Below are 27,431 nucleotides of genomic sequence, written 5' to 3' on the forward strand. Positions count from 1 at the left end.
GGTCTGTCTTTCTCTCCCACTCATACCCAGCTGATTCACATTTCCACTGTGAACAGTACCTGTGTTTCAAGTTTAAAATAAAATTGGATATACCACCTATCAGTCTTCTAAGCGGTTTGTATATAACAAAAATAGTAAAATAGGGTAACATACATTAAAACATACAGGACCTACTGGAATGGGCAGACTGGATGGACCATTTGGGTCTTTATCTGCCGTCATCTACTATGTTACTATGATAGGATTAAGGTAAAGAATTACATTATAAAATAGGAACGAGAGCCATATTAGGGAAATACAAAAGGAAGGTGGATCCCATCTGATAACCAAAGCAGAAATGAAGATAATGTTTCATAAGGTAAATGCATTAGAGATTGAACACATCTTTAAGAAGAAACATTTCGTTTTCCTTTTAAACAATCTAGCATGGGTTCATCCCGTAGTTCTGGGGGGGGGGTAATGAGTTCCAAAGAGATGGGGCTGTGACAGAGAAGATTATTATTGTTCTTATAGTGCTAATAATATGGAGAGATTTTGTAATTGTGATCTGTGTTCTAGCTGGGGTGTAGGAATTAGAAAATTGTTTAAGAATTATGGCTGGTTGTTACAGAGTGTTTTGAATGTTAAAAGTATGATTTTATAGGTTATTCTGTGTGTTATAGGGAACCAGAAGAAGTGCGACATGGTCAAATTTTTTTCGCACTTCTCACTTACTGTGTGTTTCTCGTATCCAGCTGATATATATTGCCATCCTGGGACCCTGCTAGGATGTGGACGCTTGAAAGAAATGCACAGCAGTTAAAGGCATCAGACCCACCAAAGAGGAAGACCTGAGAAAGATGGGGGAGAAGAATAATTACCAGATTAATGCAAGCTTAGCAATTACCACCAAAAGGTACCTCCAGATACACTCTACTAACAGCAGCAGGGTGAATTCTGTTACTCAAGATGAGGTAGGATTTGTTAAAGCTTTGCTACCATTCTCTGTTTAGAAGGAAAGCAACTTTCAAAAACCAAGTATACTGCTTCCATAGATCCAACATCTTAAGGATTTCCTGGTATAACTTATAACTAACTCCAAGGTCCTCATTGTGCTATTCTGAATATTACTTATCCTCAACAAGTGGCATTCACATCGTTTTGCATGGCAGCTAAAATTGCTCCCGCTAAATACTGGAAATGTTCTATTGTACCTTCACTGGACATTATTTTAGTAAAATTAGATTATATCTGCCTGATGTCTACGTTAACAGCTTATAAATATGGTCAATTTGTTTTGCATCATAAAATTTGAGACTCGTATTTGGAGTGGAAAGCATGTAATACTTAAGACAGCTCATATTTTATGATTGAGCTACAGATTTTTATTTATTTTTTGTTTTTGGGTGGGGGAGGGATTGAGGCATGCTTGTTCTTATTGCACTTCTGTTTTGGATGTCCTTTTCCCTGGATTTGTACCAGGTTTCGGGGGGGATTTGAGGATAGTGCCCACCCCAACTTTGTATGGGGATGGGGTTGATTTATTTATAACAATTAGAGATATACAAAACATTTAAAAAAATATAACAAGGTGTGCTCTAATATATGATGAAATGCTATGAAAATGTAAAAATGCCAACAAAAATAAGCTCATCAATGAGAGAAGTGAATTTTGTTTTTTTATTTTGCCACATGGAAAATGGAAAGGTTGAAACGTCAGCAGATGTCATCAGGCCTCCCAGAAAAATCAGTGAGCAACGGTTCCAAGCAGCAGGTCACAGACTGAGCTGGTCTTATCACAGTATCTTTTAGCTCAGTACTCAGTGAGAACAGGGTCACTACGGGGGCTGTGACTGTGCGGCTCTGTGCTCGGTTGTTTTTCGAAGCGTGAAACATTTGCAGGTCCTCACCGGTTGCCGGCTATGCAGACTCACGCCTTGCAGCTTTTTATCTTCTCGAGCTAGAAGCAGCAGCTTTCCTTTTGTTCCTATTTCCCGGTTACCTAAAGGAATAAGCATCCCACATTACACAAGGAAAAGTACACTTTAGAGTCACAGCGGGCATGCTCCTCTCTAGGGAAAACACTCCTGACCAGCAGCAGACACCAAGGGACACAAATACATTATAAATAAATAGCAAGTCACTGAATGCTCAAAGAAACTTCAAGATAGCAGGAAAGAGAGCGTTTAGACTTGCACTATTTTTTATGTTTTTAGTGAAAAACTTCTTAGAACAATTGCAGCAAAAAAGTGAACAAATGGTTATTTAGTTTTGTCACTGAAGAAAGAGCCCAAAAAGGCCTCTAAGACGGAGACAACAAGTCAAATACGAGAAAAAGATGTCAATCACATGTTCGGATTGTGCTGTCATTTAATAAAGTGTATTCTGGATAACCCACTGCTGAGTGAGAGACATCTTTTTCCTCACGACTCGTATTTGGCTATTTAATTTTGTCTTCATACTTCTAACACTCCAAATGATACAACATTCATGACAAGTGGCCTAAGGTATTCTGACCCTGCCACCAAGATCATAAATGATAAGCCAGTGAACCATCCTACCCTGCAATCCCTCTTCCTACGTTCTACCATGTATAAAAACTGAACTTTATATGCTAGCAGTTAGCTTCTTCAGGGCCAGCAGGGAAACAAAAAGCGATACCTCCGATGAGCAGAGTACTAACAAAGTTGGACTATATTTATTTGATGTCCAAGTTAATTAACACCAGTGGTGTGTGTGTGTGGGGGGGGGGAACATTGATTTTGTTCCATAAGATGTGGTGTGTGCACAAAACATGGGGGGATCAAATGTTGGATGGGAGTGTCCTATAGGATTCATTGATGGACAAGGTAGGTTACTGAGTGATGTAGGACTTTATAGCAATAGTTTGCAGGGTGAAAGGAGGTTTGCACTATATATTGTATGGTTGTATTACTTGTTGAGTATTTGAAATAAAAAATTATTTAAAAAAAAGGTCACCTAAAAAGTTTTTTTAGAAGTATGTAAAACAAGATGAGAAGTGAAGGTTAATGCACATACTAAAAAAATCACCAATCAGTTGGGGTTTTTTTAAACCTGAGATCTAATCTAATCTAATCTTTAGGTTTGTATACCGCATCATCTCCACGTTCGTAGAGCTCGACGCGGTTTACAGTAGGAGAAATAGGAAGGAACTACAACAGAGGGTTAGAGGTAGAAGTGTGAAGAAAATTTAGAGGACTTGGGATGCCAAGATATAAGTTTCCTTGATTCCTAAGTTGGAGGGAGACTTACATTTTTTGAGAAAAGCCAGGTTTTCAGATGTTTGCGGAAAACTTGGAGAGAGCTCAAGTTCCGAAGAGGGGAGGTAAGGTTGTTCCAGAGCTCAGTGATTTTGAAGTGGAGGGAGGTCCCTAGCTTTCCTGGGTGGGAAATGCCTTTTAGCGAGGGGAAGGATAGTTTTAATTTGTGGGAGGATCTGGTGGTATTAGGGTTTGAGGAATTCCAAGAAAGAGGGATAAAGGGAGGGAGGATACCATATAGGATTTTGAAAATTAAACAGGTGCAACCATTGTTTGGAATTCAAGAAGACTGTACTGAAATATATGCATCACATTTCATGTACAAACACTTGTTTTCAGGTAATGAAAACCATTTTAAGTGGTCTCAGTGAAGAGATCCATTCAGTTTATATTAACAAAAACAACCTGTATTAACTCAGTTGTTTGTTTTAAACAGTGCACATAGAAGTAAACCCAGATACTACGGAAGGTTTTACCTAGAATTGTATAATCCCTACATAAAAAGCATCAGAGAAGCATAGAAAGGACTCACTGGGTGGGTCTTCGGGAGAGCCAAGTTCCACTGCGCTGTCAGCAACATCCAAGGCGATACCGTTAATGGGAGAACCGCAATCTGCAACCACGCCCAAGCACGCGGACTTCCCACAATCCCACAGCCGAGCTGTGCCGTCTCTAGAACTCGAAACCACGTTCCTGCCACGTTCAACGATGGCTACATCTAGGATACCTGTTTCACCAAGACAAACACCTTCAGTGCTAGAAGATACACACAAGCTCTAAAGCCTCATAGAAGTGGCTGCCCAGAGGGGATTTCATACCAGGTGTAAGACTTATTTTTTACAGAAATGAAGAATCCTTGACAAAAGGGGCAAAAATTACTAAAGTACTCTTGCTAGGGATAGATGTGGTTCCTGGAACAACTCGGGATGGTGCAAACTATGGGAGTTGGAGAAAAAAAAAAAAAAAGCACGGCATGTTTGTTTTGACTGGATCTGAGAGTTACAATGGAAAAGTAATGCAGGGTGGGCTGAAGAGCCAATGTAGGTTCAAAAGGCCAAGTTGAATGACTCGACTTAGATGGTCATGTCATCAACCTGAGACACTCATACATTACTAAGTTTAAGAAAGATCTGTTTAATTTTCCGTTTTACATTTACTGCCTTAAAAAAAAAAAAAAATCCCCCCCTCAGTCAGTATACAGCAAGTACAACTTGGACATAAATAATTACCTCAAAAGCCCCCAAAGTCCTTTAAATCCCCACGGGCTTTGTAAACGAGAGAGTACAACAGTAAAATATTCAAATGGTACACATTATAGCACAGTCTGCTACCAATGTCTAGACCAGTGTCCTGCGGCACACTAAATCCGATGCCCCATATGGGATGGGATGGGATGGGAGGGAAGGGATTAAATTTTATGTATTATTGTTAAATAAGACAGATGTTCAAGTGATGTATTTAAATTTCAGTTGTCAATTTATTGATACATTTGTTGTAAGAGGTAGAAATGAATAAAGATTTATTTAAAAAAAAAATTTCGATGCCCCAGCTGGAAGGCCTACGGAAGTGCACCAACGTCAACGCAGAGGCCCTCCGGCCGTGACCCTGAACCTGTCACTTCACCGGTGGGGGACCCTGGAGGAGGGGAGGCATGGGGAGAAGGAGGAGACGCCAGAGAGGAGGAGAGTCATTGGCGCCAGCTGAAAGCCTATAAGACATGCCTCTTGCCGCGAGAGGCACGTTCTGTAAGCAGTCAGCCAGCACCTCTCCTTATTACCGGCGTCTTGGGGCACACCTAGAATCTGCTGCAGCACAGACTGGTCTAGACCGACTGTTAATGGCAGAATGGCCAGCTAATATACAAACATAGAAACATGGCAGATAAAAGGCCAAACGGCCCATCCAGTCTACATGTTCATTGCAAAAATCCTGAACACCAGGCTGGGTTGTGGGCCCTGAGGATCCCTGTCCTACTGCCTCTGTGTATCACCAGAATGAGAAAGAGAGAGGTTCTTTTTACCTCCTTTGTGACCTTTCAAAGTCACAGGGCAGCTGGCATCTTCTGCTGACCAGATCTTCAACTGGGCATCCATTCCTCCACTCAGAACTACAAGGCCAGAGGGGAAGAACTTGCAGCAGTTCACATCATAGATGTGGCCTTCCAGTATTCTCTTGAGAGAAGCAAACAGAGCATACAGTAATCCCAAGTTCAAGCTCATCCCAAAGCATAGCCATTCTCGCCATCCACTGTCCCTTCCACTCCCTAGAAATACTATGTACTTGTTCCAAGTTTTCTTGGATTCAGATACAATTTCATTTACATGAATTCACCACCCTTTCTGTGAAGGATATTGCTTGGGTTGCACTAGCAAACATTAGAATCCATTTGTCTAATTGCAGTCAGCATAGCATGGCAGTGACAGGACCTAGAGATAAACATACACCTCTAGAAACGGAAAAGCATGCTATTTTATACCACCTGTACCCCTGTATCTCACAGCAGACAAATAATAATAAGGAGGAGGTGGTTCTTTTGCTCTAAAAACTGGGAGATATCTCCGGACTCGATTTCTTTTCATCACCTGATGCTATTTCTCTCTCCTGTTTCTTAACACAAAGTAAGGCAATAGCACTCAACGTGTAATTAAACTCTGGAATTCATTGTTATAGAATGTGGTAAAAGTAGTTAGTTTAGGAGGGTTAAAAAAAATAAATAAAGTTTGGATAATTTCCTAAAAGAGACGTCCATAAGCCATGATTAAGATGGACTTGCGGAAATCCACTTCTTATTCCTAGGATAAGCAGCATAAAATCTGTTTCACTACTTGGAATCTAGCCAGGTACCTGTGACCTGGGTTGGCCACTGTTGGAAACAGGAGACTGGGCTTGATGGACCTTCGGTCTGGCCCAGTAAGGCAGCTCTTATGTTTTTATGTGAGCCAAGTATAGGACAATCAAGCCATTGTGACATCACTGCTGAGGTTGGCTCTTAGGCATTGGTGGAATGAGGCCTTATGACATCACAGTACCAGCTCTAGAATGTTGCTACTCTTTGGGTTTCTGCCATTGTGACATCACTGCTGAGGTTGGCTCTTAGGCATTGGTGGAATGAGGCCTTATGACATCACAGTACCAGCTCTAGAATGTTGCTACTCTTTGGGTTTCTGCCATTGTGACATCACTGCTGAGGTTGGCTCTTAGGCATTGGTGGAATGAGGCCTTATGACATCACAGTACCAGCTCTAGAATGTTGCTACTCTTTGGGTTTCTGCCATTGTGACATCACTGCTGAGGTTGGCTCTTAGGCATTGGTGGAATGAGGCCTTATGACATCACAGTACCAGCTCTAGAATGTTGCTCCTCTTTGGGTTTCTAGCAGGGACTTGGGACCTGGGTGGGCCACTGTTGGAAACAGGATACCGGACTTGATGGACCTTCGGTCTGTCCCTCTATGGCAACTCTTATGTTCTCATGTTAATGGGTACTTAAAAGAAATTAAATGTTTGAAGTTCACCACCACTCCTATTACGCATATTACTACCAGTTCAATATTCACAGCAGTGAAGTGCTCTCACTCACTTGGCCCAGACAACTTCACAGGGCCATGATCTTCTTAGCAGAGGAAAGAGTCCTAAATCACCTTGTATTCATCCGACATCAACTCACTGAAATTTCCTCCATGCTTTTGTGATACATATGTAACTTGTCAGAGCTGACCCCCACTCCTTCTGTCCTCAGGCCATCCCCTCCCCCCCTCCCTAAAAGTGGGCTTCAGATGATTCACATAGAACAGGCGTAGGCAATTCCGGTCCTCGAGAGCCACAGGCAGGTCAGATTTTCAAGATATCCACAATGAATATGCATGAGATGGATTTGCATGCACTGCCTCCTTGAGATGCAAATCTATCTCATGCATATTTATTGTGGAGATCCTGAAAACCTGACTTGCCTGTGGCTTTCGAGGACTGGAATTGCCTACCCCCAACATAGAAAATCAGCATAGGACAATCTCCTTTAATTATATCATAGCTCTTACCCGAGTTTCTCCATTGGTGGTCTGCCAGATTTTCATTGTTCCATCTGTGCTTGTGGACACTCCAAGCCCTCCCCCACTGGAAATATCGAAACATGTAATCTGGTTTTAGTTAAAAAAAAAAAAAAAAGAAGACAACGCCTTAAGGATCAAAGTGAGTTACGTGAATGGTCTACTTGCAAGACATGCCACTTATTTAGTGTGCTGTATGCCTTTCTTTCCCCTTTGATGTATGAACTTTTAATCCTATGAATAGATCTACCTTATGTTCTCAATCAATTTTTACATTAGCTTGGATACCGCTCCTCCTTTGGAAGATGGCCAGAAACAGCTCTAGAAGGTTTACAAAATAAAACAGCGATGGTACAAAAGGAAATGCATTTCATATGCATCCAAAGGACTGGGCATTATAATTCAGGCAGTCTGACTTACATCAGACTCGTACTTGCGAACACAAGGACTGCCTAGACATAATAGCTGAAAAGGCAGTTTCCATCCCTTTCCCCATTTACCTTTTCTTCAAGTCACTGGCAGCGGCTCCCACATTCTACCGCAGCTGACCTGGAAGTCTTCCCTCTGACACAAAATGCAAACGCGTCAAAGGGAAAGCTTCTGGATCAGCAATACCAGTGTGTGGGAACTGCTGCCAGTGACCTGAAGAAAAGGGGAGTGAGAAGGGAGAGGCAAAATCTGCTGTTCAGGCGGGGGTGGTGGGAAAGGAGGGAGAGAGAGGCTGTAATCAGGGGACTACCTGTATACACTTCTCCCTCCGTATTCGCAGTTTCGATTATTCACGGTTTTTAGCTTACTGGCTCCTCCCCCCAAATTACATCAGCTTGCATAGAGAAATCGCCGATTCCCGGCACTTTCTTCACCGTGTTTTGCCTCTCCTTCAGAAACAGGCCAGGTCTCCCACCATGTCATTCGCAGTTTTACCATATTCACGATGGTTTTTAATAGAAAACAGCAAACAACAGTTATTCGCGGTTTTTCAGTATTTGCGGTTCTGTTAATCCCCTATCACCGCGAATACGGAGGGAGAAGTGTATACAGGATTCTTACGCTAATGATTTCAACTAATCGTACTCCAATCTAGAATTGCTCTGCTTGAAAAGGATGCTGGGGACAGGCTGCTTCAGCACACTCTAGTCCAAGCAGATATGCTTTCAAGTTTGTTTCATTCTAAGCCTCTTCTTTCTATTTAGTTCCAATGAGTGCATGCTTGTTCCATCTTAACACTTCAGGGAACGCTCTTTAGCGTTGGCAGTTCAAAAAGGTTTACTATAATAAATTTAAGGATGTGTGGAGACCATTATTAAAAGTATTATAATGAATAATTTACACTTTTCCCAATTTTAATGCTCATGTGGATTTGGGGTGGGGAGGGGGATTCTTGGTTTTCCACTAATAATATATTTATGAATGACATAAGATATTATTTTCATGTGGTATATTTTAGTTGTATATGAATTTGGGAGGGGGTGGGGGTTAAATCTTCTTGTTGTATGATATTGTAGATTTTCAAGTGATGTACTATAATTGTTTGATATTTACTGTACACTTGATGTTTTCTGTTTTGAATTTTTTATTCATTTTCTTATGTTACAACAAGTGAATTACATATTCTTTATACAAACACACTTGTTAAGCTTATATATTGATATATTATTTAAAACTTTTTTTTAAAAAAATAGATGCAATTAATATATCAGAATTCTAAAATTACATATTTCTTATTGATTATAATAATAATATCCCATCTCTCCCCCTCCCTTTCAATCAATATTCCATTATTTATATTATACATTTAAATTTTTTTATATATTGTATATTATTCCAAAATATGTTCCCCCCTTTCCCTTCTAATCAAATTCTAAACATGGGAAAATTATTGTTCTTTACAAAATTCTGTTAATGGTCTCCAGATTTTTTGAAATTTATTAATATATCCTTTTTGAGTTGCTATGGTGAGCTCCATTTTGTATATATGGCAAACAGAATTCCACCAGAAAGTGTAATTTAACCTATCATGCCTTTTCCAATTGAATGTGATTTGTTGTATTGCTATTCCACTTGATGTAAGTTACAAAATGAATAAAGAAATTTAAAAAAACCAAAAACAACACACCACACTTCAGGGAAACTAACTTTGTTAAAATGGAAGAGTATCTCAAGGTGTCAGCTGGATAGGAAAACCTAGGAGGAGGCAGAGGGAAAAATGAAAAGTTTTGTGGAAAGCAAATAAAAAGATAAGGAAGAAAGCCTGCTATGGATGTCTACATTTTATTTATTCAATTTTCTATAGCGTTCTCTCAGGAGAGCTCAGAACGGTTGACATGAATTTATTCAGGTCCTCAAGCATTTTTCCCTCTCACAGTCTATCTAATGTACCTGGAGCAATGGGGGGATTAAGTGACTTGCCCAGGGTCACAAGGAGCAGCGTGGGCTGTAGCTTTAACCACTGCGCTACACTCAGTGACATAAAAGTAAGCATTTGAATGTGGTGGCAGACGTGACAGGGGCCTAGGTTACTTACACTTTTTTCATGAATTCTTGAAAACGTTGTGTATGGAGCCAAAAACTTGGATGTAACATTTTCCTTAGGGCATGAAATAACTATGCTTTTCTGTGGAAGGGAAAAAAAACACCCCAGGAATTTTAAACCTTTCAACCTATGTAAAAGAAGTAAGCACACCCTCTAACTACATCATAGCACAGCGAGTCATCATACATTTTTGTTACCAAAAAGTTTCTTTTGTTAACTGGACAAATGCAGAATTCGGATAAAAGAGACAACCCTGCGACTAAACGGAGAGGATGCAAAGCTCAGCCCTGGCTCCTGAAATTAAAGACAATGAACAGACTAAAAGGGCAATTTCTGCTAATACAAGTTTCAAGTTTATTTAAAGATTTCATATACCGCCCGATCAGCCTTCTAGGCAGTATACAATGTCAGAAAAACATATTTAAGATAACAGCACATCCTTAAAAACAATAATAGTTATTAAAAACATTTAAAAACAGACAGGAACAAAAGAACTACAATGATCAAGTAGAAAGAAAAACATATAGGGAAGAAAAACAAAAGGAAGGGTGGCAAAAAATTTAAATAAAATTATGTAGCCCTGAAAAGGATATTTAGGGATGCTTCAGGAATGTTCATTGTTCATTTGTAATCTCATTAGCCCCTGTTAAATATTATTTTTTGTCAGGGATTTAACTTGCTTTCGTCAAAGGTCATCAAATATGAATTAATACAGTCTGTGGTTTGCTTCGATTCTTCTTCAATTCCCTTGACGTAACCTAATGGGATTTTTTTTCATTCCATCTACTGAAGACATTAAGCAGCTTATCCACAGTGGTTTCTTGCAAGCTTGATTCCTGTCCAGCATGGTTTATACCGGCCGCATTGGACATTGCTGGTGTATTTGAGGGAGCTACCGTGTTTCCACAAATATAAGCCCTAGTCCAAAAATAAGCCCTAGTTAAGATCCCTCCCTCCCATCCCTTTGTGCAGCGAACACCACCGACCACCTTACATACCTCTGAAGCCTCAAAACCGGTGGCAGCACTCTGAACGGGCTGATTCGTTGTCTTCTCCGCCAGGGCCTTCCCTCTAAGGCATCCTGATCTGGGATACAATCAAAACTGAGCAGAATCACCATTCTCTAGCTAAATGAATCAGAATCTCTTAATCCAGCTAGATAAAGAGAACCAATCTGGCTGCTCAAGGTATACTGAGCACCACCAGCATTTCATCTGTGCAAGAACTCCTTGATCTGATTCGCAAGTGACCCTGAATTACCCTAGGATGGCCATTGAAATATCCCATAATCTACACATCAAAAACCCAGATACCACTACAACTGTCTTCCTGGACGCAATGACAGCACTAGGAGTCACACAGGTCAATTCTCCAACCCATGAAAAGGGTCACATACTAGACTTGACATCCCAGAATAACAATATTGAGATTACACCCCTAACCTGACCACCTGAAACAAATGGCACCTCCCAGAGTTTGGAAGGAGATCAGAGACCAAAAAAAAGCCGACTGCTCAGAATTTCTTAGAAGCCTTAGGCTATCTACAGGTTGATATTCAGAAAACATACTTAGCTAAGACCTTAGAGAAAACAGTACCACAAAAAAGGTCTTGTGCACTATTCACAAACACTCACCTTAGTTTTCTCCAGAACTTCGGACCCTTAAGCACGAAGGACGAAAACTGGAGATGCTTAACCTTGTCTGGATTAATTATAGGCCCTTAATGGAAAATGTAACTAACTTGCTAGGAACATCTCACCTACTCTCTAGTTAGCTCTGCTATTAAAAAATATTCAACTCATTGTCAACTACCCTACCCATTTGGAATGACACTGATTTGGAATGACACTGATAGAAGAATTTTCAAGAACCATTCTGACTTCATGTGCAACTTTTTTTAAATTAGTCCTCTTATTTTCTTGACTGCTACTCTGTCTTATCCATCTATATGCTCTATCTTTGTTTACACCCTATGCCGTCCACTAAAATATGTTTCTCATGTTGCGTCAACATTGCGATGTTCACAAAATACTGCATGTACACAACGGAGCGTTGAAGCTAATGGGATCCTCAGACTGTCGCTAGAGTAGCATAACTCAATCTGTCGCCATTAGACCAATGGCAACCAATGGTCTAATGGCGACAGATTGAAAAGCAGAGCAACTATGCTAGTTTTTATGTCTTCCCTGACCCTGAAGAAGATATGTGAGGGGGGATGTGTTGACAACAAAGCTAAGTTTTTCCTACATAATAGAGCACAAAGAATGAATAACGCCAATGATAGAGCTCCTGATAAGGAGCGATAGTGTAAACAGCATCAATGAGGATTCCAGCTGTGTTGACTTATGCAATTCTTGTGGCGGTCTGAAGATCCCAGTGATAACAAAATTAGTTTCAACACTCCGTTGTGTGCATGCAATATTTTGTGAATGTTTCATAAAGGATTGTAGCATTGAGGATTACACTGATTCTTGTCGATCATTACGACATTGTGATGTAGCACAGTGGTTCCCAACCCTGTCCTGGAGGACCACCAGCCAGTCGGGTTTTCGGGATAGACCTAATGAATATGCATGGGGCAGATTTGCATGCCTGTCACCTCCATTATATGCAAATCTCTCTCATGCATATTCTTTAGGGCTATCCCAAAAACCCGACTGGCTGGTGGTAGGGTTGGGAGCCATTGATGTAGCAGACTATGCCATACTTTGTAATTTGAATATTTTTTCTGCTATGATTGTCTATTGCTTATGTTTAACTTATTCTTGCTGTACACTGCATTGAGTGAACTCCTTCAAAAAGGCGATAAATAGAGCCTAATAAATAACTAAGCGTACTGTATATCCAAAATCCCTCCAACATATAAAAATCAAGACTTTTTAATGTTTCAGTTTTTCCGCAAATGTTTTCTTTTGTATCATTCTATGCTCCCAGGGGTAGAGGCCTCAAACTGTGTTCAGGACATCTTCATTTGATCAAGAGGTATTGTTTTGAATATTAGGAAAACCAAAAGGTGCAACTGCAAGTTGTATGCCCCTTTCACCATGGCTCTCACAGATTTTGCTCGATAAATTCATTATCTTGGGACAACTTAGCACTTAACATTGCAAATCAAATGTGGTCAACACATCTTTTTTCAGTTCCGTTTGTGGTCCTACTTGAAGACTTTGGGCTTTCAAGCCATCCTTCAAGGATCTGCATCACTGATTTGCCTAAGGCATCCATAAGGGCCTTGCAGACAGTCCAAAATGTGGCAGCATGCCTTATAACCGGAATAATATATTCTCAGTGTGAACATCCTGTTTGGCCCATTTGCACTGGCTTCTTACTGAGAAAGCACAGTTACTTACCGTAACAGGTGTTATCCAGGGACAGCAGGCAGATATTCTTGACTGATGGGTGACGGCACCGACGGAGCCCCGGTACGGACAATTTTAGAGTGATTGCACTCTAAGAACTTTTAGAAAGTTCTAGCTCGACCGCACCGCGCACGCGCGAGTGCCTTCCCGCCCGACAGAGGCGCGCGGTCCCTCAGTTAGTATAAGCCAGCTAAGAAGCCAACCCGGGGAGGTGGGTGGGACGCAAGAATATCTGCCTGCTGTCCCTGGATAACACCTGTTACGGTAAGTAACTGTGCTTTATCCCAGGACAAGCAGGCAGCATATTCTTGACTGATGGGTGACCTCTAAGCTAACAAAAAGAGGGATGGAGGGAAGGTTGGCCATTAAGAAAACAAATTTTGTAAAACAGATTGGCCGAAGTGACCATCCCTTCTGGAGAATGCATCCAGACAATAATGAGATGTAAAAGTGTGAACTGAGGACCAAGTAGCAGCTTTGCAGATTTCCTCAATAGGAGTGGAACGGAGGAAAGCTACAGATGCTGCCATTGCTCTGACTCTATGGGCCGTGACAGAACCTTCCAGTGTCAGTCCGGTCTGAGCATAACAGAATGAAATGCACGCTGCCAGCCAATTAGACAACGTACGTTTAGAAACAGGACGTCCCAATTTATTCGGATCAAAGGACAGGAAAAGCTGGGGAACTGATCTGTGGGGTTTCGTACGCTCCAGATAGTAAGCAAGAGCCCTTTTACAATCCAAAGTATGCAGAGCTTGTTCCCCAGAATGAGAATGAGGTTTTGGAAAGAAAACCGGTAGAACAATGGATTGGTTGAGATGAAATTCAGAAACAACCTTGGGGAGAAACTTTGGATGTGTACGCAGAACCACCTTGTCATGGTGAAAAACCGTAAAAGGTGGATCTGCAACCAGTGCATGAAGCTCACTGACTCTCCTGGCAGAGGTAAGAGCAATAAGGAAAAGTACTTTCCAAGTGAGAAACTTGAAAGGAGCGGTAGCCAAAGGTTCAAATGGAGGCTTCATTAAGGCGGAAAGAACCACATTGAGATCCCAGATAACCGGAGGGGCTTTAAGAGGTGGTTTAACATTGAAAAGCCCACGCATGAACCTGGACACCAGGGGATGAGCTGAAAGAAGTTTTCCATGGACTGGCTCATGAAAAGCTGCAATGGCACTGAGGTGGACCCTGATGGAAGAGGACTTCAGGCCAGTCAGACAAAGAAAGAAGATAATCCAATAACGTCTCCACTGCTAGGGAAGTGGGATCAAGATGATGAAGAAGACACCAGGAAGAAAATCTCGTCCACTTTTGATGGTAACATTGTAGAGTGGCTGGTTTCCTGGAGGCATCCAGAATGGAACGAACGGGCTGAGACAAAAGAGTATCAGTCGAGTTCAGCCCGAGAGATACCAAGCCATCAGGTGTAGAGACTGAAGGTTGGGATGCAGAAGGGTTCCCTGCTGTTGCGTAAGCAGAGAAGGAAACAGAGGAAGAAGAAAAGGTTCCCTGGAACTGAGTTGAAGTAGAAGGGAGAACCAATGTTGCCTGGGCCACCTCGGAGCAATTAGAATCAAGGTGGCTCGTTCCCTCTTGAGCTTGAACAAGGTTCTCAACATGAGAGGCAGAGGAGGGAAAGCGTACAGGAACAGATTCGACCAGTCGAGGAGAAAAGCATCTGCTGTTAGACGGTGCGGAGAGTAAAGTCTGGAGCAGAATAGGGGCAGCTGATGATTGTGAGGAGCTGCAAAGAGGTCTATCTGAGGAGTGCCCCATTGATCGAAGATAGACTGCAGAGTTACGGGATCGAGTGTCCACTCGTGAGGTTGGAGAATTCTGCTGAGTTTGTCCGCTAAGGAATTCTGTTTCCCCTGAATGTATATAGCTTTCAGGAAGAGATGGTGATCTATGGCCCAATTCCAGATCTTCTGGGCTTCCTGGCATAAAAGGCGAGAGCCTGTCCCACCCTGTTTGTTGATGTAGTACATCGCAACCTGATTGTCTGTGCACAACAGAAGGACCTGAGGAAAGAGAAGGTGTTGGAAGGCCTTGAGGGCGTAAAACATCGCTCTGAGTTCCAGGAAATTGATTTGATGCTTCCTTTCCTGGGCTGACCAAAGACCTTGAGTCTGGAACTCGTTCAGGTGAGCTCCCCATGCGTACAGAGAGGCGTCGGTGGTGATGACTAGTTGATGAGGAGGCTGATGGAACAGAAGACCTCTGGATAGATTTGAGGATACCAACCACCATTGAAGAGACTGACGAAGAGATGATGTCACAGATATGTGTCGTGAGCAAGGATCCGACGCTTGGGACCACTGGGTAGCAAGGGTCCATTGAGGAGTGCGCAGGTGAAGACGGGCATGAGGTGTGACATGAACTGTGGATGCCATGTGCCCCAAGAGTACCATCATTTGTCTTGCTGAGATGGACGGCAGAGGAAGCACCTGGTGACATAGAGACTGAAGAGTCTGGAGACGATTGGATGGCAGGAAAGCTCTCATGAGGAGTGTATCCAGGATCGCTCCAATGAATTGAAGCCTCTGAGTGGGAATGATATGAGATTTGGGTAGATTGATCTCGAATCCCAGAAGTTGTAGAAACTGGATGGTTTGGTTGGTGGCCAGAAGGACTGCTCGAGCAGAAGTGTCTTTGATTAACCAATCGTCCAGGTAAGGAAATACATGCAGGTGGTGAGAGCGTAGAAATGCCGCTACCACAATGAGACATTTGGTGAATACCCTTGGAGATGAGGCAAGACCGAAGGGCAGCACCTTGTACTGGTAATGACAATGATTGATCATGAATCGGAGATATGGTCTTGAGGTTACATTGATCGGTATGTGAGTGTAAGCCTCTTTGAGATCGAGGGAGCATAGCCAGTCGTTTTGATTTAGAAGGGGATAAAGGATGGCTAAAGAAAGCATCTTGAATTTTTCTTTTACTAGATGAATGTTGAGATCGCGAAGATCCAGGATGGGTCTGAGGTCTCCTGTCTTTTTGGGAACTAGAAAGTAACGGGAGTAGAATCCCTGCCCCTTTTGATCTAGAGGAACTTCCTCTATAGCGTTCAGAAGGAGGAGGGATTGGACCTCCTGAATAAGGAGAGCCGATTGAGGATTGTTCAAAGCAGACTCTTTTGGCAGGCTTTGAGGTGGAAGAGTCTGAAAGTTGAGAGAGTAGCCGTGGCGGATGATGTTGAGGACCCATTGGTCCGATGTGATTACTTCCCACCGGCTGAGGAACAGAGAAAGTCGACCTCCTATAGGCTGAGGCAGGAGAGCAGGAATAGGGATACTGGCTATACTGTGGAGAATGAAGTCAAAAGGGCTGTGACTTCTGCTGAGGAGGTTGTTTTACAGCTTGTTGCTGCTGCTGTTGTCTGGGAGGCTGACGTTGTTGTTGCCTCTGACGCCTAGGTTGCTGAGCAGTGGTAGTCAATGGACGAGCTGTGAAGCGGCGTTGATAAGCCGATTGCTGCCTATATGGTCTTGGCGGAGGAGGCTTCTTTTTATTCTTGAGCAGGGTATCCCAGCGCGTCTCATGAGCAGAGAGCTTTTGTGTGGTTGAGTCCATGGAATCCCCAAAGAGCTCATCCCCTAGGCATGGGGCATTGGCTAACCGATCTTGATGGTTAACATCAAGCTCGGATACCCGAAGCCAGGCCAAACGACGCATAGCTACTGACATTGCTGTCGCTCTGGATGTTAGTTCAAAGGTGTCATATATGGATCTAACCATAAACTTACGTAATTGTAGAAGAGACGACAAGCATGTGTGAAAAGCGGGATGCTTTCGTGAAGGAAGATATTTTTCGAAAGAAGCCATGGTGGTAAGGAGATGCTTTAAATAAAAAGAAAAATGAAAAGCATAATTACCAGCCCTATTTGCCAACATAGCATTTTGGTAGAGCCTCTTACCAAATTTATCCATGGCCCTTCCTTCTCTGCCAGGAGGGACAGATGCATATACACTGGCTCCTGAAGTCTTTTTAAGGGTGGATTCGACAAATAAGGATTCATGTGGAAGTTGAGGTTTGTCGAACCCAGGAATGGGAATTACCTTATATAGAGAATCCAGTTTACGTGGGGCCCCTGGGACAGTTAAAGGAGTCTCTAAGTTCTTATAGAAAGTTTCCCTCAAGATGTCATGAAGGGGAAGTTTCAAAAATTCCTTTGGAGGCTGATCAAAATCAAGGGCATCCAAAAAAGCTTTAGACTTTTTGGATTCAGCCTCCAAAGGAATGGACAAGGACTCACACATCTCTTTCAAAAAAACTAGAGAAAGAGGAAGTGGCCTGTTTGGAGGATGGGTCAGGGACAGCCGAATCCTCCTCCTCTGAGGAACATTCGCCTTCAGAAAGAAAGGGTTCCTCTGAGTCTCCCCACAGATCAGGGTCCCTGACATGGGAAGAATGGTCCCGAGACTCAGGTGTCGATGTTTGCATGTGTCGGGTTTTGCGCACCGACTTACCCGACCTCATCGATACCGAGTCAGGAGAAGTTATCGGTCGCACCGGTGCCGAAGTCTGCACCGATTGATGGTGAGCTCTCGGCTCCGGTGCAAGGACTGGCATCGATACCGATGAGGTTAGGTGAAGCGGTACCGAGACAGTGGAAGCGGGTAACACAGGTTCCACAATCGGTATCGATACGGGTTGATCCACAACCGGTACCGGTGGCTCGGTGCGGACTGGCACCGGAAGGTTCGGTGTCATGATAGCAGGAAGGAGTCGTTCTAATTGCTCCTTAAGCTGCACCTGAAGGATGGCCGTAATGCGGTCATCGAGGGATGGCACCGGTACCGCTTTTTTCTTCTGCGGTACCTGCGGTGCCGCTCGACGCCCCGGAGATGAGGAGCCCGATGTCGAGGGACTCACCTCTATAGGGGCGGAGCGCTTCCGCTGGCGTCTTACAGGCGGCAGGATTGGACTCACTGCACTCGAGGCCGGAAGACGTTCCAGCGGGGAAGGCTTCTTAGCCGGCTTACCTGACTGTTGAGATGCCGGTGTGGAATCACGCGGCGTCGAAGACGAGGGTGCCGACTGAATCGGTGCCGAAGCCGGAGTCGAAGGAACGGGGTCGGACATCTCGGCACCGAACAACAATCGCTGTTGAATTTGGCGATTTTTTAATGTCCGTTTTTTTTAAAGTAGCACAGCGGGTGCAAGAAGAGGCCTGATGCTCAGGACCCAAACACTGTAAACACCAGTTGTGTGGGTCCGTGAGAGATATAGGCCTAGCACACCGCTGGCACTTTTTAAAACCCGGTTGAGGGGGCATGAAAGTAAAAACGGCTTCCGCCAAATCGAAGGCCGAGGCTTCGATGGTGGCAGAAGGCCCCGCCGGGGAAAAACCGAAACTGAAGAAGAAAAATGAAAGTTTTTTTTTTTTTTTTACAAAATGGAAAGAAAGAAAAAAGGCAATTTAAGCCAAAACGTTTACGCGAGCGGGAAGGCAAGTTAGGAGAAAATTTCAACAGCCGTTGAAAACGCGTCTTCTTAGCTCCGCGGAAACTAAGAAACTGAGGGACCGCGCGCCTCTGTCGGGCGGGAAGGCACTCGCGCGTGCGCGGTGCGGCCGAGCTAGAACTTTCTAAAAGTTCTTAGAGTGCAATCACTCTAAAATTGTCCGTACCGGGGCTCCGTCGGTGCCGTCACCCATCAGTCAAGAATATGCTGCCTGCTTGTCCTGGGATAAGCACAGATACTTTGAACGGGCACTCCAGTTGTTTAAGGCTTTGTACGGAGAAACTCTTCGATATCCCAAGATGTTTTCACCACGAGATTTGTGTCTTGTCAGTGGTCCCCTCAGTCAAACAAGCTCAAATCTAGACTGTTCAGCTGCATGCTTTTTATCGCTTGTCCTACATTATGGAATTCCCTTCCTTCGAATCTTCATTCGGAGACTCATCTAACAACTTCTAGAAAGAATTTAGACTTATTTTTGTTTGTTTGTTTGTTTCTTCATTTTATGAGATTTGTGTGTATATGTACTCTCTTTAGTTGGTTTTCATTAATGTCCATAAGTCTGTATGTTCCTAGGATGTTGTTCTGTGATCTGTGGAATATAAGGGTTGTTGTTTTTTCATAAAGCAGGAGTCTGGTTTCTATGAAACATAGTAACATGTTTCATAGGAACCAGACTCCTGCTTTATGGAAAAAAAAAATCCCTTATATTCCACATATCAACATTCTAGATATATAGATATATAGAGTAAAACCTTGTTTTGCGAGCATAATTGGTTCCATAAGCATGCTTGTAATCCAAAACACTCGTATATCAAAGCGAATTTCCCCATAGGAAATAATGGAAACTCAGACGATTCATTCCACAACCCAAAAACTTTAATACAAAATACTATACGTATTTGTATTGCAAGACCTCACTCGTTTAGAACAGTCACTACCCTCCTGCAGCGGCAGAGAGAGAATAACCATCGGCTCAGTTGTGATGATGTGACGCGCGTATATGGTATGTACTTGTATTGCAAGACATTGTTTATACATCAAGTTAAAATTTGATAAAAATGTTTTGCTTGTCTTGCAAAACACTTGCAAACCAAGTTACTTGCAATCCAAGCTTTTACTGTATCTTATAACTTTAAAAATAATGGTACCATCTGAAGGGCCCACTGGGCCACTACAACTCTCCATCAATGCCACAACCTATCTGGTAAGCAGAAAGAGGATGTAGTGACAGTACATTGGGTCCTTTGATACCAGCGACCTAAAAGATCCAGTATCGCTCTTTATCAGCGCCAACAGAGGAGAATTCTATTATGTCACAGTTTCTTTCAGCGTTCTCTATAGTTGGCTCTGGTGCATGCTCTTTTTAGCATTCATGTACCACGCAAAGTAACATTAACAATGACGGCAGATAGATTGGATGGGCCATGTCGACCACTGCCGGAGGATTGTAACTGCCCCTCCACCTCTATGCAGTCTATCCATTTCATTCAGATTACCAATATATGAAACTAGAGGAGGATTTTCTATTCTGTTTCCTGTTTTGGGGTTTTTTAAATAAGGAGAGCAGAAGCCCTCCAGCATGAATAAAGATTGCATTTCCCAGGACACAGTTTACACTGCATGCTAATTCATCAGCTCTACTCTCTTTCTCCCCAATACCCATAGACATATTAAATTAAATTCAACAGTACCTTTTTAACTTCATTTACAACAAAGCCTTCTGATGCAGTGATTTCCAGAAGCCCGTCTGAACCTAAGCCTTGACATTTCAGGATGCCATAGAGGGTAGGTTTCCCTACAACACAAAACTATTTTATTTTTTTTAAATAATTTTTTATTGATGACTCCATAGAAAACAGAACAAAAAAACCAATACAATTTTCATCATACATTTTGTCTAAGACCCCTCCCCTCTCCCCCATAAAACAAATCAAAAAAGGGGGTCTACTATTCCACCCTCCCCCCATAGGAAACTTTCCCTTAACTTACAAACAAAGTGGGAAGGACCATGACAAACAGTAAACTCAGATAAAACCATGTATAAGCCCAAATGAACAAAACAGAAAACCACAGCATGATCCTGGCAAACTGGGGAGCAGCAGTTGAAGCCTACACAATTGGGTTAGCTGTACCTTCCAAACCCCTGCCCATCCCTCTAAACCAGGGGTAGGGCACTCTGGTCCTCGAGAGCCGTATTCCAGTCGGATTTTCAGGATTTCCCCAATGAATATGCATGAGATCTATTTGCATGCACTGCTTTCAAAGCATATTCATTGGGGAAATCCTGAAAACCCAACTGGAATATGGCTCTCGAGGACCGGATTTCCCTACCCCTGCTCTAAACCATTTGAAAAAGAATGTACGAGACCCTGGGTTCTTATGAGTCCTGGAAAACTATCAGACGGGCACTAGAAGTATATATAGTCACATATACCAGTCACATATAGTGTATCTAACATTTTATTACAACCAACATAGAAAAACCATATACAGTACTCTCCCGATATTTGCGGGGGTTCCGTTCCAGGAACCCCCGCGAATGTCAAAAAACCTCGAATACGTTTTTTAGGCAGGGGAGACAGGAGAGAGCAGCTAGACAGGCAGGAGAGGGCAGCCGGAGTGCCGGCAAGTAAAGGAAATCACTCGTTGTATGCTCCGACTGCCTCTTCCTGTACTAAAGTCAGGCCTCACCAATCATGAGCTGCTTTGAAATTAGTACAGGAAGAGGCGGTCGGAGCATACGACGAGTAATTTCCTTCACTTGCCGGACCTCTGGCTGCCCTCTACTGCCTCCCCTTCGCGGTCAGAAAATACTGCGAATGACTGGGATCGCGGACTGCAAATTCGCAGGGGAGCACTGTATTATGAAGTGTCCATGGTTGAATGTAATGTAACCCCCCAATGGACTAATAAAAACAATGACTAACAATAAAAACAAGGAGAAAGAGAGAAGAATAAAAAAAGAAGAGGAAAGTGGAGAACCTCGACTAACCTCCGATCAGAGCAAGTCAAAGAACATTTAAGATATCACTGAAAGCCCTTGGACTCAAAGATTGAATATAGGGAAGCCAGATGGAGAGAAACACTTTTCTCCTCTTAGGGGTAGTGCAAGCCAGTTTATGTTCTAACAATAAAAGCGCATAAAGATGATTGCGCCAGGCCCAAAAGGATGGAAGGGAATCACCCACTCACACTGATGATTCTTTTTCCCCCTAGCAAACCCACTTTCCGTAAAAACATTCTCTGACCTCGTTGAGGGAGACAAAAAGCCTCATATTTATCTAATAAGCACAAAAACTATTTTAAAATGGGACAACAGCAGATGACTTTTGAACAGCATTTTGGTGCCACTGTTGAGATTCTCCCATATACTCTCTAGTTGGCTCTGCTAAAATATTCAACTCATTTGATGAAAAATGCACTACAGGCATTTATCTCAGGTCTTTTCTACTGGGAATTAGAATTCTTTGGAAAAGGAATAAGTATAATTTAAATGGCGACGCATTGTAACCAGACAGACATCGTGCCTGACCTGGTTCCAGTTAAAGTTCCTCCTAAGACACAGAGTAAAACCCGGAAGGGAATAGACCAGGGTTGTGTTAGGAAAAATAGGGATGATTTGCAGGTTAACCACCAGGGGGAGCCTGAAATCTCCCAGGAGATGAAAAGTTTGCACAGTATTGAAGACTTTTTAGTAGATTATATGGACAGTCGTGCATTTTTTATATGAATTTTTAGTGGGTTGGTTGGTAGGTTGTTAAGGGTTCAGATATATTTATATGATATGAATTATAAGTACAATTGTGGTTTATATGAAATTTTAAAAGTATAATATAATAAAAATTGTGACTGGATGATTGGAGTAAATCTTTAGAATTAAAACATTTGTGATATACATATAGCTCTTTTTGTTTATGAAATAATGAATATGCATGAGAAATTTGCATATAATGAAAGTGACAGGTATGCAAACCTCTCTCATGCATATTCATTAGGGCTATCTTGAAAATCTAACTGGCTGGGGGTCCCTCGGAAGGGGTTGGGAACCACTGTTTTAATGTCTCTTATATAACCATATATAATGTCTCTTATATGTCACTTTTTTTTTTTTGACAAAGGCTTTTGACAGTAGGTCACAACTGGGTCCTATAATATCACTCACATCTGGAACTATATTCACTGGAAACCATTTACATAATCCGCCCTCTTTTAGGAATACAAATATGTCATCAAATTTCAACCTCCTCACTCTGTCAAAACCTTGAGAAAATTTAACCTGTAACATAGTTACTATGTGTAAAAGTTAAAGCCACAGTGCAAAAGACAGTTCCTGTTGGCCTGGGCACCCTACATGCAATCATTGCCTCATAAACCTCGTAGTTTGTTTTTCAATGACTTGGACTTGTGAGAGACTGGTATTGCAAGGCCATCACCACGATTTCTAACCTAACCAGTGCATACAACCCTTGGGAGGGGATACTGGGAGGGAGGGGGGGTGTTAGAGGGTGGTTATTAGGGTGCCTTAGGGATATAATTTAACGAGTTTCTTCTTGATACTGCAACATTATATGTAGGGGGAGGTTTATTAAGAGTAAGAACCTTCCTGACATTGTTGGACATGCTGTATTGTTTTGTGCTGTGTGTGCTTATTTGTATAATAAAAACTGATTTCACATAAAGGTTAAAGTCTCTTCTGTCTCTCTTAGGCTCTCTACTTCTTTCCATTTATACGTCCAATGATTAGCTAGAACGAGTCTTCTGGATAAATTTCTAGTCTATCAAGGCATGCCAGAAAACAGCATTGGACTCGTCCATTATTTCATATTAACATCCAGTTTCTAGCCTCCTTTTTATTTCCAGGGTCTTAGTAAAGTTGCCCCAGATCCCAGTGGTAGATAACATGCACTAACCTTTAGTGAGAGACCCCCCTTAATAATAGTGCAAAGTAGGGTACATTTAAGAACTCTAAGGGGTCCTTGTACCAAGCTGGGGTAAGCACTAGCGCATGTTTACCGTAGCTTCAGAGGGCTTACTGCAGGACACAGAGGTGTACCTAGGTAAGTTACCAAGGAGGTGGGGAGAGGGGCTAGTGGTTAAAGCTGCTGCCTCAGCACCTCAAGATTGCAAGTTCAATTGTGACTCTGGGCAAGTCCCTTAATCCCTCTATTCAGTCGCGTAGCGAGGAAGGTTGGCGCTCGGCAACCCCTCCTGCCGGACCACCCCCAATGGCTCTAGGATCTTGTGGGTTGGGGAGGGGAGGGGGGCCTCATTTGGATGGAGGCGGACCTACTGGCCGGATGGTGCGAGGACCCGTCTGGCCAATTTACAGGTAAACCTGAGAGGGGTTCCGGGGTGGGGGGTTTCATTGGGGGAGGGTCCAGCAGGAGGGGTTGGGCACCCTCCTGCCGGCGATGTTCGGGGGCGGGTTCTGTTGACAGAAGGACTTGGGCACCCTCCTGCCGTGATCATCCGGGTGCAGGGGTTGGGGAGGGGAGACTGGCGGCCGGAACTGCGGTCCCTATACTAATCGTGGCAGGCAAGATCCCTTGCCATGATTAAGTATAGCGGCTGCGTCTACTTACCATGTAGGCCAGCATTTTGCAAGTCTACATTGTAAGCGTCTCCCACTCTGCTAGTGAGACTCGTAGGGCCGCCTAGGTTCACCTAAGGCTTCTGCCTAGCCTTAGGCGAGCTTCCCTAGGCGCCTTCAATCTAGGCGGCCTGCTTGGGGAGCATTTTCTAAGAAAACGTGCCTCCCGATTGGCTAATTAGACAGCTGCCTACAATGGAGACGCCACTTCCCGAGCGCTTTGCACAAGAGCCTCTAAGCAACGTCCCCTCGCGCTCTAAACACCTCCCGCTGTTATGGCCGCGCCAGCGCCTCCCTTCCGTCCTCCTCACCTGGGACTTTACACGCCACCCAGGCTTCGGCTTCCACCTTCCTGCAAAAGGGACACAAACGAGCGAGTTAGCGCGGCCCCGAGCTCCGCATCTGCGCGTTTAACGACGCGGGCCCTACCCGCCGCCTCTCACCTCAGCACCTGCGGCCAATCGCTCTGCACCAACAGCCGAGCGGCCATCTTGGAACCTGGCGGCAGCCGGCCGGATGCGAGCGCCCGTTAACCCGGAAGGGCCTACGACGGCCACCAATAGAAATCCCGCCCCTTAAAGAGGAAGCGCTCTACCCGGAAGGAGGAGTTCTCAGTAAGATGGGTTAGGGGTTCACCTTGGTTGCCTTCTTTTATATTTCAATACCTCTTCCCCCTTCTAGTGTCGTCTTTCTAGTTATTATCCTTTTATGTTTCTCCTGTTCTGAGCCACCCCCGGTTCTGTATTAATGTTTTAAAATGTCCCTGGTAGCTTATTTATTTATTTGTTTTTGTTTTGGGGTTTTTTTTTTTTTTTGGGGGGGGGGGTTAGCCCATCCTCCCAAAGGAGCTCAGAATGGGTTTCAAATCAGGTACCCAAGCAGAATGTAGCAATAAAAATGATTTTAGGGGAGAACATGTGACACCATATGTAATAAAATCTGGTTGGTTGCCTGTAAAAGTGAAGCTAGAGTTTAATAAATATATATATTTTTTTAATTTTAGGGTCATGATGTAGGTGTTTGTTTCTAGGCTGTGTTTAAGATCTGAATCAGAATTGGAATTCGATAATACCAGGTCTGTTGGATCTTTGATTACAAAACAGATGTAAAACTATTATAGCCCATGGACCCACATTATAGAACTCTATTGCCTAGTGAAATAAGGATGATGCATCTTACAAAGATTCTAGACAAAACTTGAAAACATGACTAGTTTTGTAAATATTCTGTTAAGTACATGATTACATGGTTGTCTTAGGATATGATTTTAGATAGGTCATGCATTTGATATATTGTCTTCCTGTAGTACAATCTTAACATATACTGTATATGTTTTGGTGTGGAGGCACTACAATATATACTAAAATTCATGCAGGCACTACAATATATTTGGTAATACAAATGCTAACCTAGTAACATACTGTAGTATGCTGCAACTGAATCCTGCAGTATACTGTTACCATTTGTATTACCAAGCATGATTTTGTACAAATGCCTTTTAAAATGAACTGCTTTAACCTTTTGTGCATTGGTATCCGTACTTATCTGGTTTGAATTGTGGAAACGCAGATCTGCGTTGAGTCTGATTAATGATATTGGTTTGACCTTCCCCTACGAATCAACACAACAGAGTGTATTTTTGCTTTCAGTGGTAATTCATAGGGGTTTCCTTTTCTTCTTTTTACAACTAAAGCATATAAATTATCTTTGTATCTTATGATTTTTTTGTAATACGTGTTTATACTATCACTGTAATCCACCTGGAGCTGGAAAGTTCATTTGGAATCTAAGGCCCAGATTCCCTTATAGGACACCCGTCTCAGAAGCCAACGGGCATCCTATATAGAATTGGGCCTAAGGCGGCCTAAAGTAAACCCAATTCTCTAACCAATGTCCATGTTACAGATGCCGGTTAGAGAGTTCGGTTGTTGTAGACTCGGCCGCTAAGCTTATCCTGGCAAGGGATCTTCCTGCCGTAATAAGTTTAGCGGCTGCGGCTGCCAGTCCCCCCACCCGAACGAATGCAGCAGGAGGGATGCCCAATCCCTCCTGCCTGGAACACCCCTCCCCCCCAAACGAACACAGCAGAAGGGATGCCCAGTCCCTCCTGCTGGAACCCTCCCCACTCCCCCCCCTGAACAAAACTGGCAGGAGGGTGCCCAATCCCTCCTGCTGGAAACCCCCCACCCAGACCCCACCTCTAACCTGAAACAATGGACGGTCTTCCCTCCAGCTGGACGGCCCGCCTCCTTTGGAAAGAGGCGGGCCTGCCCTTCTCAGTGCATTGTGGGATGCACCGGGTGGGGCCTGATTAGCCCAGTCGTCTAAGGCCCCTCCCAATTTCATATAGTAATATAAAGGAGAAACTCAGTATTCCCACTATGAAGTTTTAAAAAGGGACAAATTTTCTGTTAACATACACTTGCCCCAGGACTCCCTGTGCTTGTTTATTCATCAGTATCCCCTCCCCCATTTTGTGGGAAGTGTTTTTGTTTAGTTTTTTCCTTTTAATAATGAAAAAAGTGAGGATCAGGAGATGGCTGCTACATAGTTTTGTGGTGGTCTGCACATAACTGCTATGTGTATCTTACTTCATTTTTGTTGTTTAAAAATAGAACCTGGGGAAGATGTCTGCTCCTAATCCACCAGGTCACAACTGGAGCAGAAAGGTGGAAAGAGAGGAGCAGGAGGAAGAAGAGGATCCCTTAGACCAGATGATCTTCCGTTCTGGTTGTGCAGCCTTTCATTATGCGCTGCAGGAGTGCATGTCTGAGCAAAGGGACTGGAGAAAGTGTCAGCAGCAGGTGCAGCTCTTCAAGGACTGTATGCAGGAACAACAGAAGCAGCGCATGCAGGAACTGCAGAGGCAAAAACAGAAGCAGACTGACAGCTAAGAGCAGCACAGGAGACCAGAGCAGATGCCAGGCTCAAGCCCAGCAGGAGGCAGCTGCAGCCCTTTAGCTGTATTTAAAGATGCTCTCAGGAAAGTGGGGCAAGGAGGGAGAGAGATTGGGGTGTGACTTGCTGGGTTATAAGTGCAGAAGCTAGGACTTCCAAGTTGTGTTTTTCTTTTCAAAAACTGCTGTGGATTTCTCAAGGTTTATACAAAAACTTAAATCCTTATGCATATCTCTTGCATTTTTCTATTAAACAAATATCTGCATGAACAGTGAA

At 43.2% G+C, this 27,431-nt stretch overlaps 2 protein-coding genes across 12 annotated transcripts in view; one reads left to right on the forward strand and one right to left on the reverse strand.

The window, feature by feature from the left end:
- The window catches only part of PAAF1 (proteasomal ATPase associated factor 1), a 30,657-nt gene extending 5,804 nt beyond the window's left edge, over nucleotides 1-24,853 (reverse strand). The window contains exons 1-10 of one of the 7 annotated variants that reach the window (XM_033948787.1): nucleotides 24,701-24,774; nucleotides 24,569-24,609; nucleotides 20,359-20,475; nucleotides 10,837-10,924; nucleotides 9,830-9,919; nucleotides 7,297-7,395; nucleotides 5,281-5,431; nucleotides 3,793-3,987; nucleotides 1,890-1,981; nucleotides 715-830 (exon numbers count right to left, since the gene is read on the reverse strand). In XM_033948787.1, coding sequence (XP_033804678.1) covers nucleotides 715-830; nucleotides 1,890-1,981; nucleotides 3,793-3,987; nucleotides 5,281-5,431; nucleotides 7,297-7,395; nucleotides 9,830-9,919; nucleotides 10,837-10,924; nucleotides 20,359-20,372 — 845 coding nt within the window. In that variant the 5' untranslated portion in view covers nucleotides 20,373-20,475; nucleotides 24,569-24,609; nucleotides 24,701-24,774. Of the gene's footprint in view, nucleotides 1-714; nucleotides 831-1,889; nucleotides 1,982-3,792; nucleotides 3,988-5,280; nucleotides 5,432-7,296; nucleotides 7,396-9,829; nucleotides 9,920-10,836; nucleotides 10,925-20,358; nucleotides 20,476-24,568 lie in introns of all 7 variants that reach the window. The other 6 variants (XM_033948785.1, XM_033948789.1, XM_033948786.1 and 3 more) reach the window with 6 other exon arrangements.
- Nucleotides 816-27,431, forward strand: LOC117362439 (cytochrome c oxidase assembly factor 4 homolog, mitochondrial). 5 transcript variants are annotated; one of them, XM_033948793.1, is made up of 3 exons: nucleotides 24,800-24,871; nucleotides 25,261-25,332; nucleotides 26,873-27,431. In XM_033948793.1, the coding sequence occupies exon 3, from the start codon at nucleotides 26,885-26,887 to the stop codon at nucleotides 27,149-27,151; it is 267 nt and encodes an 88-aa protein (XP_033804684.1). In that variant the 5' UTR covers nucleotides 24,800-24,871; nucleotides 25,261-25,332; nucleotides 26,873-26,884; the 3' UTR covers nucleotides 27,152-27,431. The 5 variants fall into 5 exon arrangements, 4 of the variants coding, with proteins under 4 accessions (XP_033804683.1, XP_033804687.1, XP_033804684.1 ...); XM_033948795.1 differs by lacking the exon at nucleotides 24,800-24,871 and adding an exon at nucleotides 25,085-25,127; XM_033948792.1 differs by lacking the exons at nucleotides 24,800-24,871; nucleotides 25,261-25,332 and adding an exon at nucleotides 816-953.

Source organism: Geotrypetes seraphini, chromosome 6 (assembly GCF_902459505.1).
Source record: "Geotrypetes seraphini chromosome 6, aGeoSer1.1, whole genome shotgun sequence".
In the NCBI taxonomy this organism is placed as follows: domain Eukaryota; kingdom Metazoa; phylum Chordata; class Amphibia; order Gymnophiona; family Dermophiidae; genus Geotrypetes; species Geotrypetes seraphini.